The sequence below is a fragment of the Apium graveolens genome, chromosome 11 (assembly GCF_009905375.1).
Source record: "Apium graveolens cultivar Ventura chromosome 11, ASM990537v1, whole genome shotgun sequence".
In the NCBI taxonomy this organism is placed as follows: domain Eukaryota; kingdom Viridiplantae; phylum Streptophyta; class Magnoliopsida; order Apiales; family Apiaceae; genus Apium; species Apium graveolens.
The window spans coordinates 197795600-197811376 of NC_133657.1; the positions used below are offsets into that span (position 1 = coordinate 197795600).

The 15777-nt window shown below is 32.5% G+C and overlaps 1 protein-coding gene across 2 annotated transcripts; it reads left to right on the forward strand.

The window, feature by feature from the left end:
• Positions 1–1373: 1373 nt before the first annotated feature.
• Positions 1374–6954, forward strand: LOC141697036 (uncharacterized). Of its 2 annotated transcripts, none has more exons than XM_074501216.1 (7): positions 1374–1470; positions 1568–1657; positions 2351–2483; positions 2605–2708; positions 5075–5246; positions 5434–5574; positions 5692–6954. In XM_074501216.1, the coding sequence occupies exons 2-7, from the start codon at positions 1608–1610 to the stop codon at positions 6712–6714; spliced, it is 1623 nt and encodes a 540-aa protein (XP_074357317.1). In that variant the 5' UTR covers positions 1374–1470; positions 1568–1607; the 3' UTR covers positions 6715–6954. The 2 variants fall into 2 exon arrangements, with proteins under 2 accessions (XP_074357317.1, XP_074357318.1); XM_074501217.1 differs by having other exon boundaries at positions 1400–1470; positions 1575–1657.
• The last annotated feature ends 8823 nt before the right edge of the window (positions 6955–15777 follow it).

Below are 15777 nucleotides of genomic sequence, written 5' to 3' on the forward strand. Positions count from 1 at the left end.
TCATTTAAAATTTTAAATAACAAATTTAAGAATTCAATTCAGATTTTTTTTTCGAGAAATTATATAATATTAAATAGTATTTGTGCAATCTGTGCATCGCACGGGTTTTAAGGCTAATAAATTTTAAATAAACAAGGTCATAAATGAACTCATCTATAAATAGTAGTAACAAATATTTGAGAATATTTTTGAATGATAATAAATTTATAAAATGATAAAAAGTATCACCAAAATATTTCTTTTTTGAACTTAATTATCCAAAATGTACATATCACTTTTGCTGATTAACTTATTAAAATCTTTGATAAATATTAGGATGTATTACATAAGTAATTTGGGGACAACCGCATAGAATTTAAATAAGCACATTTTATTTATAATACTTTTTATTTTAAATAATAAGTTAAAGAAAAAGGATATTCTTTAATATAATTTAAAATGGGGGAATTTTTCAAAAATAAAGCTTCATACATATTATTTTTTTTCAAAAAAGTAATTTTATACAAAACAATTTTCAAACAATAATTTTTAAAATTCACATACAAAAATACGATTTAAAACTTCTGTAAGTAAAATAAAATATTAATTTTGTTATTCTTTTAAATTAGTTTTAAAATTGATTTAGACTGGAATAAGAAAAAAGATCGATTATATGTAAATCAATTCTTTTCTAAAATTGACAAAGTTTTATTTTGTATCTCACAAGTTGGAAGCCATATATTTGAACATAAATTTTTCAAAATGATCATATTTCTAAAATATAATATCCTAGTTATTCGATCTTTTATAAATACTTTGAAACATAATTAAAAGTGAAAGTAAAATTAAACTATTCATCATGCACCTACTTTCCTTCCTATTTAAAATTCACCAGTAAAATGTAAGTGTGTCGTGTAATTACTTACTTTTTTTAAAATATTATTGATTAATTTAATTTACAAGTTTAAAAAACAACAAAAACTATTACTATCTCCGTTCTCTCATTTTTTTACAGTTTTTTTCACATGCTTGACACGCATTTTAAGACAACTATAAAGTATATTTCCGTATTTTTTTTAATTTTCTTTTTATGTATAAAAGTTTGAACATTATATTTTCATTTAGAAAAAAATTGAGAAATAATTATTCAACTACATTTAATAAGAGTATTAAAGTGCGTGCCGAGTTCTCGTCCCCAATATAAAGAATTGAGAGGAACATTAAAGTGCGTGCCAAGTTACCGTTCCTCAATATAAAAAATTGAGGGGGACGGAGGGAGTACATTATAATAGAATCTCAATAAATAAATATTGGATAAACTAATAATCTCGTTAAATAAATATTTTTTTCGTTTCAAAAATAATCGACATAATATATCCGGTTCCGAGAGCCTGTTAAGTTTAACTTCTAGTGAAATACTAGAATCTCGCCAAAGTGTACCGCGTTAAGCAAACAAACACGTCTAATCCGCTTAACAACATAGAGGAGCAGGTACACTATCTGTATACATACATAATCGTATATAACTGAAACACTTATTATTATTTCTTGTTTAATTAGTTTTTTCATTTAATTTCACACACACAAGCACACAGTTATATCGGCGATTCGATCTACACGATTTGCAGATGTCGATGCTTGATTCGTTCTTCAACAAAGGCTTTAAAGCTCCGAGATGGTAAATTTCTTCATTTTAATCTTCAATTGTTGTTTTTATATGTTTAAATCGATTGATTATGTAGTGATTTAACTGATTGTAGAGTTGATTAGGTTAAATTCAGTTTTTACCGTGCTTGATTGAACTGGAATTGTGATTTAAATTACTTTTTTTAATTTTAGGAATTGTTTAAAAATTGATTGTGTTGTTTGACGGATTTCGGTAATTCGATGCGTAAAAATGTGGATAGATGAGTCTGACTTGAGTTTTACTTGTGTTTGTAGTAAAACTGAAACAATAGTCGATTGAGTATGTAGTGATTTAACTGATTGTAGAGTTAATTAGGTAAATTTCAGTTTTTACTGTGCGTAGTTGAAACAATTTTATGTTTTAGAAGGCATTTGATTGTGTTGTTTGACAGTTGATAATTCGATGCCTAAAAATGTGAATAGATGAGTCTGACTTGAGTTTACTTGTGCATATAATAAAACGCTACTTACATTGACGATTCCATGGATTAAGTTGTTGAATTGTAGAGTTGATTAGGTTAAATTCAGTTTTTACTGTGCTTGATTGAAGTGAAATTGTGATTTTAATTACTGTGCAATTTTATGTAATGGAAGACAAATGATTGTGTTGCTTGACAGTTTACGATAATTCGATGCGTAAATATGTGAATAGATGCGTCTGACTTGAGTTTACATGTGTATGTAGTAAAACGCTACTTAAATTGACCATTCCGCGGATTAAATTGTTGAGGAATCGTAGAGAAATTCAACTAAAGCAGATGCGTAGGGATATTGCTAAATTGTTGGAGACTGGACAGGAAGCTACGGCTCGGATTCGGGTAAAATCTGATTTAAATTGAAATTGTGTTTTGTTGATGCGTTATCGGTTTGGTATCGGTTTGGTTTTGATTGGTGATGAGGAAATCATAACTTAATTTATTTTATCGAATCAATGATCAGGTTGAGCATATTATACGAGAGGAGAAAATGATGGCGGCACAGGAGATCATTGAGCTGTTCTGTGAGCTTATTAGTGTCCGCCTTCCTATTATCGAGTCGCAGAGGTAGCTTGTGAGTTGTGACTTTGGTTTTTGTTTTGCTGTATTATCTACCTATATCTGAATATTTAATATTACGTGAATGATATGCTATCTGCTACTAGTTTTATATAGAAAAACAGGCCTAATTTAGGATGAGATAGAGCATCGGTTTGTTTTGTTGTATTATACATATATCCTGGCCCCTGGAAAGCACGGTGCGGGTGCAGGAGTGCACGGTGCGGGGATACGAGAATTCAGAAAATTTCAAAAATGGGGATACGGGTGTGAGGTATCGTCAAATATTAAACTATTTAAAATATATATTATATATATTTAACAGTTACTATATACATTCAAGATTTAAACATTTATATTTCTTTTAATATATACATATTATAATTTAAATCCAGCAGAATTACAAAAAAAATGTGCAAGCAAAAGATTAAAAATTAAAATCGATACAGTATGCAGTGTACACACGCAGTCAAAAAGCCCAGATCAGGTAACTCGTCTATTCACTGTACACTCATATAGACACACAAAACAGAGGGAATTTACCAAACAAAAACCAGAGAATCCAACGTCGACATAATCAGAGTAGGACTTTAATTAGGGCTCCAAACCATCTCTCTTCGATTGGAGCTTCTACAATTGGTAAATGATTGAAACCCCGATTGTTTTTGTTTGTGTTTAAAATGTTGTTAAATTACTTTTTCTGTCCTTCCCTCACCACATTTCCCGCACCCCAGCATATCGGCTCGCCGATTTGTCGGTAAGCCACCTGGCGCACCCCGTAGCACCCCTCACCGTACGCGCACCCCCCTGCAATTCTTCACCCTATTGAAGTATCCCTGCTTTCCAGCTTATATGTGAATATTTAATATTATGTGAATGTATGCTTATGCTATTTGATACTAGTTTATATAGGAAAACAGACATTTAGAATGTGATAGAGCATCGGTGAGGCAGACTGCAGACATATGCAGCTACTATGAATATGAATGAATATCGAGATTATACAGCTACTATGTTTGTTGGCTTCACACCTTGGGTTTCAAGTTATATTATCATTAAAAGTCTACTCCTTGCTAGTTGTATTTGCTAGCTGTATTTGGTCTTGATATTATTATCAAAATTCTACTCCTAGCTAGTTGTTTAACCTGGAACAGAAAAGAGATTGGTAGAATCATGTAGAAGTTGTGCAGCGTACACAATACACAGATCAATTAATTTCAATGTAATAATAAGTTGTGAATGCTAAAATTGCTTGTTCAGGAACACAGAATTCATTTAAATTTTGGATTTTGTACAGAGGACATGTTTGGGTAACCAAAATAGTTTGGATCTGGATTTCATTCAATTACAAGACATTCAAATATAAGTATTAAATTGAGAATTTGTAATGACAGCTCAATTTATGTCATTTAAATCCATAATTTAAAATGTTTTTTCATGTCCTTAAACACAATTAAAAATGAATTTGCGTTGAAAGAATTATCAAAGTCGCATGGTTGTCTACTTGCATGGTTCCATGGGTCTTATGAGATGAATCCTATTATTCAATTGTACATCTGCTTTGCTAAGTGGTGTTAAGTCTGTACAAAATTATTGTCTGAATTGTGATTATGATGTTGCGAAGTCTGCTCTAATGTCATGAAACTGTTTATCATAAGAAAGGTGATACCATAATGTCAGCAAGACAACTGACTGAGGTCTAGGTCATGCATTATTTTCAGGAGCACTGTAGCACTATATGAAAGCTGAGGTCTAAGTCATGCACTTTCTTCAGTAACACTGTGGCACTATATAAAAAAATTCATTTACTTGATATGCAACTCGAGGCTTTTTTTAATGTGTATAGTAGGACAACTGGTCAAGATATTTTGCTATTGAATAGTTAGTGCATCAACAATTCCAAAATCCATAAGCTGTGTTCCCCCTTATTGAAGATGTATTTTATTCCATGTAGTCCTCTAAACTTTACCTAGCTTTTTCTCTGGATATTTCCATGACAATAATTTGTTATCTGTGATGTCTTTTTCTATTGAATTACCCACTTTTTTAGTTGTGTCTGACACAGTCAGCCAATTGGTTTACTTCCAAGTATTGCATGTGCGTTATTTTCTTCTTTCTTCAATTTCTAAATAATGGCCAAAAAATCAGTGCTTAATTTTGTCACTATTATGTAGTCAATTCATCATGGTTGATATTTAGGTAATCTTGGTTTTTTTTTATTATAAGGTGAGGATATTATCGAACATGTACTTGTAGAAGTAGTTTACAAGTTGAGTTTATGGTCAAGACTCGATTAATATGTTCTTGTAATAGTAGTGTATGAATTTGCCTCATTTCTGTAAATTGAGTTTTAATTTATTGTGTACTGAATTTAGGGAATGTCCTATTGATTTGAAAGAAGCAATTTCAAGCATCTGTTTTGCTGCACCAAGATGTGCGGATTTGCCTGAGTTGATCCAGGTTCAAATGCTCTTTGCTGGAAAATACGGGAAAGAATTTGTAGTAGCTGCAACAGAGCTGATGCCAGAATGTGGCGTCAATCGACAGGTTTGGCATCTGTAACGATCGAACTAATTAGTCTCTTTTTCTTTTGTATTGGAAGTCGTACAAGTAACTCGATTACTTGGGACAAATCAGACTTGCATTTACACTATATCAGCATAGAGTATGACTAAGAGCAGCAGGGCTTGCAAGATTGTTCTTATATGACATTTCTTCTTCCTATGCTTTGTAGTTGATAGAATTGCTTTCTGTCCGTGCTCCTGCTCCTGATGTCAAGTTGAAGTTGTTGAAGGACATTGCAGAAGAACACGAATTAGATTGGGATCCAGCTGCCTCTGAAGCTGAATTGATAAAACCGCACGAAGATTTGTTGGTGAGTAATTGATGTTGCAATTCCACCAAATAGGAACCAAAAAAGGAAAATTTAACAATTATTCTTGTGCTATTGTTTCATGTTAATTTTTTTTCATTGTGCACTATCTTTTGGCAGAATGGTCCAACACAATTTGTGAGTGAAACTAAAGTTCCTTCTCCCAAAGAAAAGAATGATGATGATGATGTTGAGGATTCTGCCTCTGAACAAGTCCCTTATTACGCATCTGACTCAGATGCAGGATTTGACACATCTGATTTCCCTGAAGTTCCAAAATCTTCACTTCGTCCAAGTACAGGGACTGGGACAGCCCCGGAGATGCTCCCTTTCCCAGCTTCTGCTTTGTCTGGCCTTGATACTGAATCACCAAACGAATCAGGCGATGAAGAATCTTATTCAGATAATTTAAAGGCAGAGCTTGAGGAAATGCTCCAGGAGAAATCAGAAAGCAAGGACGTTGAACCTCCTAATACTTCGGTTGGTGAAACCAAGCAGTTTCTGCCGTTCATATCCCCCCCGCCGCCATCCTCAACCTCTACTCCCCCACCACTGTCTTCCACATCTATTGAAAGAAAAAGCAACCCTCCTCCATCTGTTTCAAGGACCAACACTGACGTTGATGTGGATCTGCTAGATGTTTTGGCTGCAGCCCGGGCTGCTGCTTCTAGTGCTGAGCATGCTGCGGCTGCTGCTCGCTCAGCTGCGAGCCTAGCTGAATTTAGAATTAATGAACTTGTCAGCAAAAGAAATGTTGGTGGTTCTGATATTACAGGTGATAACATTTTTCATTCAGGTTCTGCACAATCGGATACAGTGAAGAGACAGACTCTTGATCATGAAAAATCATTCACAGATTTTAATGTTTCGAATTCTTTACACTCCCGTTTTGATCTTGGAGATCACCCCGAGTTAGAAACAACAACATATCCCGAATATGAAAATTCCGAGCTGAATTCGAACCCCTCCATTCCTGAGAACCTCTCCCCTGGTCAATACACGCCTCCACACCAGCCGAAAAGATTGGATTCTCTAGAAGATGAGTCGTATCTCTCATACCCCAACTTATTTAGCAGAGACCCAAATTCTGTATCTCGTGAGCCCTCATTCGATGACAAATTCGACTCTGCTGGGAAGCATTGAGTTGGGTTTTCAGTTGAGTTTTAAACACGCATGTTCTTCATTCTTGTCGGTATCAGTGTGAAGTTGTACCGGGTGTTCTATTATCTTCTATTTTATTATCTTCTATTGCGTATAGATTATTATAAAATCTGTATATTTATGTTTGTGTTTTTTTAATACCATACTTAAACAGTTAAACTTGAACCGGGTCTCTGTTCCTATGTAAACATTGAGATAATTAAAATAGGTTTTTTATGTAAATTGTTTTGGCTGTGCTTGTTTCTCTCTTCCCCTCTCTCTCCCTCACTGGGTTTCGCAACACAATTTCACCATTTCCATCGATCCTGACGTTAACAGATCCGGATGCTCCGTCCTTCGCCGCTGCCTTAATTAGAAATCCAATCAGCATCGGAGTCGTTTGAATCCAAATAAATCAGATCTGTCGCTCTTTTTCTCCGATCGGTTTCGGTGTCGGTTATATATCGGTTATCATGCCTTTTCAATAGTGATTCAAGCAAACACATTGATACACTTTCAAGAAGGCTTGGTAGAGATTTAAAATCCCCTCGCTAGTACGTGCTTCGTGTTTAAAAGATCTTGTTTAGTCACTGCTTAATTCTTTGTTGCTATATTTGTTTTGTTATTATCCTTTTCTATATGTGAATGTCTTGCATAATGTAATTATGCATGTTTATATTTGTGGATAGTGTTTTATCTTAACTATCGATTTAGTCTCTTATTATTTTGGTGATCAGAGTGATGTTTCTCGGTCGGAGGTTTGGGTGGTCGGTTTTCTACTGTTTCAAGAATTTAGTTGTGGTCTTTCTTTTTCTTTTTTTTTGCAGAAATATAAATATTTCCATTGATAAAAATCAAGAATACAATCGGAGGGACATAGTTTCCTTCATTCATCAAAGTATATCATCTAAACAAAAAGCAAGCAAGTGCTCCCAGAAACTTAGACAATATTGCTTTAGTGTCCGATCAGATAACTCACAGCTATATCTCATTAAAACCCTTCAAGAGTAAAATCCAGTGGGAAAAAAACTCTGGAGGGGAAAAAGAGTACCCACTAAAAATATATTATTCAAAATTAAGTATAAACTAGAGTATGATAGTTGCGCGGGTAATCTCGCATATATTCAACATTATCTTATAATCCGAGAACTTGGTTGATAACTGAGCTTTAAATATGATATGAGAATCTCCATTAAATCTCTTACCATCCTGAGAAGAAAATCAAAGAGACAAGGAAAAATATTAAAAAAAACGATTATTAAAATTATAAAACACAAATACAAATATATAATACATAATAATAACATAAAATCTAACCAAAATATTAGTTAAACACAAGCAATCCCAATAAATTGGCACAGAACCAGTCCAATAACTGGCACAAAACAAGCCCGATAAATTGACACAAAACAAGCCCGATAAATTGGCACAAAATAGGCTCAATAATTGCCACCAGATTTCATCTAAAAGGCCAAAATTATGCCCTCAAATAGGCCACCCATTAAAGCCTTCAATCAAGACACTCATTAAAATATCTAACAATTAATTAAATAGATTCTAGATTTGTAACTCCCTCTTTTAAGTAAATACCAAAATTACTCCAACAATTATGACATCAACAATTAAATTGAATAAACAACATCCGTCAAATTAATACACCCAAATACCCATCATCTTCTCCAACCTTCCACCACCAACAATCATGGCTACTTCTGGTGATATCATCGTCCGGCCTCCTACCGGTCAAATTTCGACAAGCTCGAAACACAAATTTTCTCCGGAGTTCTACTCACCATTGCCCGAACTATCAATCTACTCGACCCGTTTTTCCAAATTCTACCCGAAATACTCCGAATTTTAAATATCAAAATACACTAAAATACTAAACATCTTCAACCTCTAGATATTATCATCTTCTTCAACCTTCTGCCACCTGCAGCCATGGCTGCCGCCGATCGTCACCGTCGTCCGGCTGCCGCCGACCATATTCCGGCAACCTCCCAAAACTCAATTTCTTTCTCGAAATACTACCTTCAATCCCCGATCTATCTTTTCGCCCTAGCCATTTTTCCAAAAACGAACCGTAAATAATTTTTCGGTCACTCTCTCTCCACCTCTCTCTCTCCATCTCTCTCTCTTCCTTGTCTCACAACATCACAGCACTGCCACCACCATCGTCGGTGGTGGCTTCACCTCTGCTGATGGGGTTTTCCAAATTATACTCATATACCTATTTCAAGTTGTAAATTTCCATAGAATTTGGGAGTATGTAAACTAGTTCTTGTAGTTGTGGTTTGTTTAAAAAGGTATTTTGTAGTGTTAAGTGATAGTACGTGAATTAGACGCATTAATATGGTGTGTCTGGTTTAAAAAGTTGGGTTTGGTGTCTAAAAATTATTACTCCTTGCAATTTCTGTTCTAAAAATTATCATAAGTTAATTTGATTAACCAGCATAATAGCTTGTACGAGGTACAGACCATTCTCTAATAACATCAAAATACTTGTTCACTGTCATTTTGGATGTGAGATGTTAAATTCAAAAAAATCATTTTGTAATAAAAAATTTACGTTCTTAATCATGCAAAATGAATGTGGAAAAAGTAGGATGAAACCGAAAACTTAAAATTGCAACTATGCCATGACACACAATTACATTTATATATCTTTTAGCAAAAGAAAACAAATTGTAAAATGTAAAATTCTAAAGTATGGATGTATAATACATAATATCTTTTTATATTATAAGGAAAAATATCTCTTTGGGCGATTCATGATCCTTCTGTTTTTTCAACTTCGTATCTGAATCATTATTGACATCAATTTTTATAAGTGGTAAGCACTACAGGACACATGGGACAATGTATTTCTCAAAGTGTTGGATAACGAAATATATTTATGATTTCAACTTGGAATGCACAGAGTTTCAGAATGATATTTTTGATATAATATCAAGTTATTTTATGATATTTTAAGTGTGTTAAATATTCAACTGATCACTGAAACGGAGCTCATATATCATTTTTTTCACCGATCTTAATAAGTTATCATTTGTAGTCATTTAAGGTGGTCTAATTATTACTTTTTTAGCTTTTAATTTTAAAAATAAGTGTAAATATATTTAAAAATTAAAAAAGAAAAGAAAAAAAGTATCGCCATTAAAACTATATTCAAAGTTTTGCTCTTGGTTTTATCATGAAAATAGACAAAAAAAAGTTACTTTTATTTTTTAAAAACTTTAGTACGAGTTTTGTTAGAAAATAAAATATATATTACTTGATAATTTATTTGAAATGTAGTAAAAATATCACTCGAAACATCTTATACCCAATAATTATTTTGACTTTTTAGTGATGAAATATTTTGTAGTGTTTCGGGTTTTTTCTTTTTAGTCTTTTATGATTCTAGTTATGATATAAATTTTAGGTAAATGCAATATTTGAGTTAAAAATTTGGCGATACTAGTTGTATTTTGTGTAGGTCCAATTTTTATGGGTGTACGGTAATTGAAACCTTTTATATTTGGAATCGACAATGTCTTCGTCCAACTTCATTGATATCGTATTAAAGTGTTAGTACAAGATTGGTATATTCATGGTGACGACGTGCAGTTAACAATATATGTATGTCGCATTAGATATGTATTTGAAAATATGTTATAGTGATGATCGTGTTTGATATAAGTCGTACATGGATTGTTTTATAGTATAAGGATTAATATAACGTTATTTTAATCTTTGATGACTTTTATCCATGAATGATGTCAACCTTTCTCCATTTACTGATTCAATAATATTATTTATTTATTTTTCAAAATTATTTTTTATAAATTTGACTCAATTGTCATAACTATTTGTTGTGATTTATGAATTTATAAATCATTTTAGAATTTCTATGAAGTAATTCCATGACATTTGTCGTGATTAATCTGATTATATTTTTATAAATATTATAGAATGGATCCAATCAAATAATATAATTTAGTGTGTGTATATATATTAATTAACTATTTAAATTAAATATATGTTATCAGTACTAAATTGGGATAAAATATATATATTGAACTACTCCCTTCGTCTCAATTTATCTGTCTTATTTGACTTTTGATGGTCAAATTGACTCAACTTTGACCGTAAACAAAAACTCATTCTTTCATTATTTCGAAAAATTAAAATATAAATATTAAAGTAAATTAAGCATACTTTCTAATTATATAAATTTTATAAGTATTTTCGATATTATACTATGTGAAATTTTCGGTCAAAGTTGAGTCAATTTGACCGTAAAAAGTCAAAAAAGACAGATAAATTGGGACGAAGGGAGTATTAAATATATTCCATCGTAAATATATAATACTTGATTTCAATTTGATTAACCCTCGTCATGCAAAAAAAAAGTTCAGACCATCCAACAAATCCAAACCCAATAGTTATACATACTTACCCCCTCTATTCACCATTTCTCATCTTATGTACACACACAAAGTATACATATAATATAATATGTGCCCTTTCCCAACCATGATTGGTTGGGGTCTATTTCGTAGCCAACCAACCCTTCCGCAATGATTCATTGCGGAAGGACTCATGGCTTCCGCAATGAAACATTGAGGAAGTCCACGAGGCTTCCGCAATGAATCATTGCGGAAGGATTGAAATTACCCTTTTGCCCTTAATACTTTCGCAATGATTCATTGCGGAAGTCATTAACTGATAAACACAACTAGCGACTGTTAACAGTTTTCATTCGATTAAAACACTAAAAACACACACAGCCACACCGATTTCAGGCGATTTCAAGGTTATTTTCAGGCGATTCATTCTTCTTCTTCCTCCTCGATTTTCTGAGGTTTGTTTTTCTTTCCGTATACACACACACACACCGTATACACACACACACACACGAGATGTATGTATATATACGACTATAAATACATACACACAAGATTGTTCTTGATTATACACACACATGATGTACTTGATTTTTTTTTAAATTTGTTTCGAATTATATGTTGACTTGATGATTATTAGTTCAAATTTTGTATTCTTGATTTTTTTGGTGATTTAATTCGAATTTAGGTTTATTTAACAATTAGGGTTAGGATTAATTAGGAATAAAATGCATCATAAATTTTTATTTCGAATTAAATATTGATGTTATGCTTTTAATTCGAATTATATGTTGATTTGATTCTTTTTAGTTCGAATTTTATGTTCTTCATTATTTGTGGTGATTTAATTCGAATTTAGGTTGAATTTTGGATTTTATAACAATTATGGTTAGGATTAATTAGGTCATTTTAATTTTTTAATTCAAATAAACTAGTTGAGAAATTAGTTTAGGTTTAATTTTGAGTTGTGAATTTCATTCGAATAATTAGGTTAATTATATACATATTAATTCGAGTTATTAGATTAAATTTAGGATTAATGATAGATGATTTGGGATAATTATGGGTGATCAGGCATGCTTTTAGTATTTAAATATATGAGTTAGGCATACTTGTTTATTTGGGCTAATTAGAATGACTAAATATGATTAGAATAATTAATTTTAATTTAAAGTAATAATTTGAAATAAGCATTAGGACATTTTAATTTTTTAATTTGAAATAAATTAGTTAAGAAATGAATTTAGGTTTAATTTTGAGTTGTGAATTTCATTCGAATAATTATGTTAATATTTAAAATTAATGATAAATGGTTTGGAATAGTTATGAATAATTATTAGGTTAATTTGAATTAATAATTTCAATTAAGGATATTTCTTAGTATTTAAATATATATTTGTTTAAATACTTGTTTAATTGGGGCTAATGAAAATGACTATATATGATTAGAATAATTAATTTGGATTTGAAATAAAGATATATTTAAAGATATCCTTGTTTACACTTATTTAATTGCAAATTACTTGTTTAATTGTTAATTAATTGTTCATAATCTATCCTTGTTTAATTACTTGTTTATTTGCAGTTATTTGTTTAGTTGCTTGTTATTCTGCCCTTATTTGTGCATTATAATATCAAACTGAAATAATTCTTGTTTTGAAAATTGCAGATAAAATGAATATGGAATGCGGGCCTATGGATCGATCATTGCTGACCATGCAGGATGATCACATTAGTACTCTTATATGGCATGGGGGTGAGAGGGAGACGCTCGATGTTAGACAGTTGACTGCTAACATGGGTAACTGGGTATTGGATGAGGAACAAATACATTTGCTTACAGGTTAGGGTTTCGGGGTGTTTGTTAACCCCTTGGTTGTTCCGCAGAATGATATTCGCTTGATCACTGCACTGGTGGAGAGGTGGAGGCCAGAGACTAACTCATTTCACTTCACATTCGGTGAGATGACCATTACGGTGGAGGATGTTTACATGATCTTGGGGCTGCCTATTACTGGTCGTGCTGTTACCCATACGGAGCTTGATAATCTGAAACCATATTGGCTGACCAACTGGGAGGATTTGAGGATGACTGAGAAGGAGAGGGCTGATATGTATGGTCGAGGTGGGGTGACTCTTCACAAGTTACGTACGAGATATGGTTCTAGGCCAGAGGGGGAGTAGAGTCCAGAGTTTCTTCACCAGGATCCTATAGTTTACACCCGGACATATCTTCTGTTTCTGATTGGAGGTATATTATTTCCTACCTCATCTCGGGATGTGGTGCACCCCCGATATCTACAACTTATACAGGACACTGATCATATTATCGATTATGCTTGGGGGCTGCTGTTCTGAGCTACTTGTATAGATGCTTGTCGAAGGATGTGCATAAGTCTTCAGGCAGTCTGAACGGGTGTGCTATGTTGCTGATGTTGTGGGCTTGGGAGAGGGTATTACCTGGCCGTCCGGAGATTGCACCGCGTACGAGGTTTGTGTTGCCGAGGGCTACAGCGTGGGCTAGACCGGTAGCTAACAGGAGGAGTAACCCTCACCATCACACAGGAGGTTATCGGGGAGATTTTGATAGCTTTCAGATGAGTTGGTTGACATGGCAGCCATATCGGAGGTTTTATAGGTGGATTGATTATAGTGCCGATGATTATGATACTGACATGATGGATATGTTGCATACGGCACTCGGTCGCATACCGATGATTCATTTTGAGATGGTGGAGTATGTCATGCCGGACAGGGTTCTGAGACAGTTCGGTATGTTGCAGCATATTCGTGAGGAGCCGGTGGATCACGGTTTTCTACGTGTAGAGAGGTTATCCCGTATGCAACGGGATAACCATACTGTTTTGTTGAGACAGTTTATAGTGGAGTGGGATTCTTTCGTTGACACGGGTATGCCTATTGTTACAGAGGGGACTTATGTACCGATGACAGAGTATATGTACTGGTATAGGAGGGTGAGTAAATTGAAGATAGCACCATTTGTAGTTGAGCATGCCACTAAGATACGGCCTCGTGATTGGTATAACCAGTAGAATATGGTTGATGCAGTATATTTTATAACTCTTCCTTAATTCTTGCAATTTTACCCCTTAAATTGATTAAATCTTGCATTTTTAGGAATAAAATGCCTAATTATTTCATATTTAGGACTTGAAAAAAGAATTAATGCATTTTACCCCTTAGATAGATTAAATCTTGCATTTTAGAAATAAAATGCCTAATTATTTCATATTTAGGACTTAAAAAAAAGAATTAATGCATTTTACCCCTTAAATTGATTAAATCTTGCATTTTTAGGAATAAAATGCTTAATTATTTCATATTTAGGACTTAAAAAAGAATTAATGCATTTTACCCCTTAGATTGATTAAATCTTGCATTTTTAGGAATAAAATGCCTAATTATTTCATATTTAGGACTTAAAAAAAGAATTAATGTATTTTACCCCTTAGATTGATTAAATCTTACATTTTTAGGAATAAAATGCATAATTATTTCATATTTAGGACTTAAAAAAGAATTAATGCATTTTACCCCTTAGTTTGATTAAATCTTGCAATTTTAGGAATAAAATGCCTAATTATTTCATATTTAGGACTTTAAAAAAGAATTAATGCATTTTACCACTTAGATTGATTAAATCTTGCATTTTTAGGAATAAAATGCCTAATTATTTCATATTTAGGACTTAAAAAGAATTAATGCATTTTACCCCTTAGATTGATTAAATCTTGCATTTTTAGGAATAAAATGCCTAATTATTTCATATTTAGGACTTAAAAAAAAGAATTATTGCATTTTACCCCTTAAATTGATTAAATCTTGCATTTTTAGGAATAAAATGCCTAATTATTTCATATTTAGGACTTAAAAAAAGAATTAATGCATTTTACCCCTTAGATTGATTAAATCTTGCATTTTTAGGAATAAAATGTCTAATTATTTCATATTTAGGACTTAAAAAAAAATTAATGTAATTTACCCCTTAGATTGATTAAATCTTGCATTTTTAGGAATAAAATGCCTAATTATTTCATATTTAGGACTTAAAAAAAGAATTAATGCATTTTACCCCTTAGTTTGATTAAATCTTGCATTTTTAGGAATAAAATGCCTAATTATTACATATTTAGGACTTAAAAAAAGAATTAATGCATTTTACCCCTTAGATTGATTAAATCTTGCATTTTTAGGAATAAAATGCCTAATTATTTCATATTTAGGACTTAAAAAAGAATTATTGCATTTTACCCCTTAAATTGATTAAATCTTTCATTTTTAGGAATAAAATACCTAATTATTTATCATTTTTTTATATATTAGTTGGAGAGTGCTATGAGGTTGGCTCAGGTGGTACACAGTCAAGATGTTGGAGAATGGTTTTATGAAGCGGTTCCTGATTTTTTGACTCGATATGATCGAGTCATGACCGAGTGGAGGGGTCATTTGGTTGATAGACCCTCCTTTAAAAGACCTGATCATTGCACTGTATCTCATAAACGTACACGCGAGGTAGTATTATTTATTTGTCAGAAATTTCACGATAAACTTGTTTACAATTGATAATGTATTGAAATGTTGTAAATGTTACCGCAGGCTGAGACTAGTGATGCACAGTCTTCCGAGGACCCACTTCATGTCTCCCAGAAACGCTTAC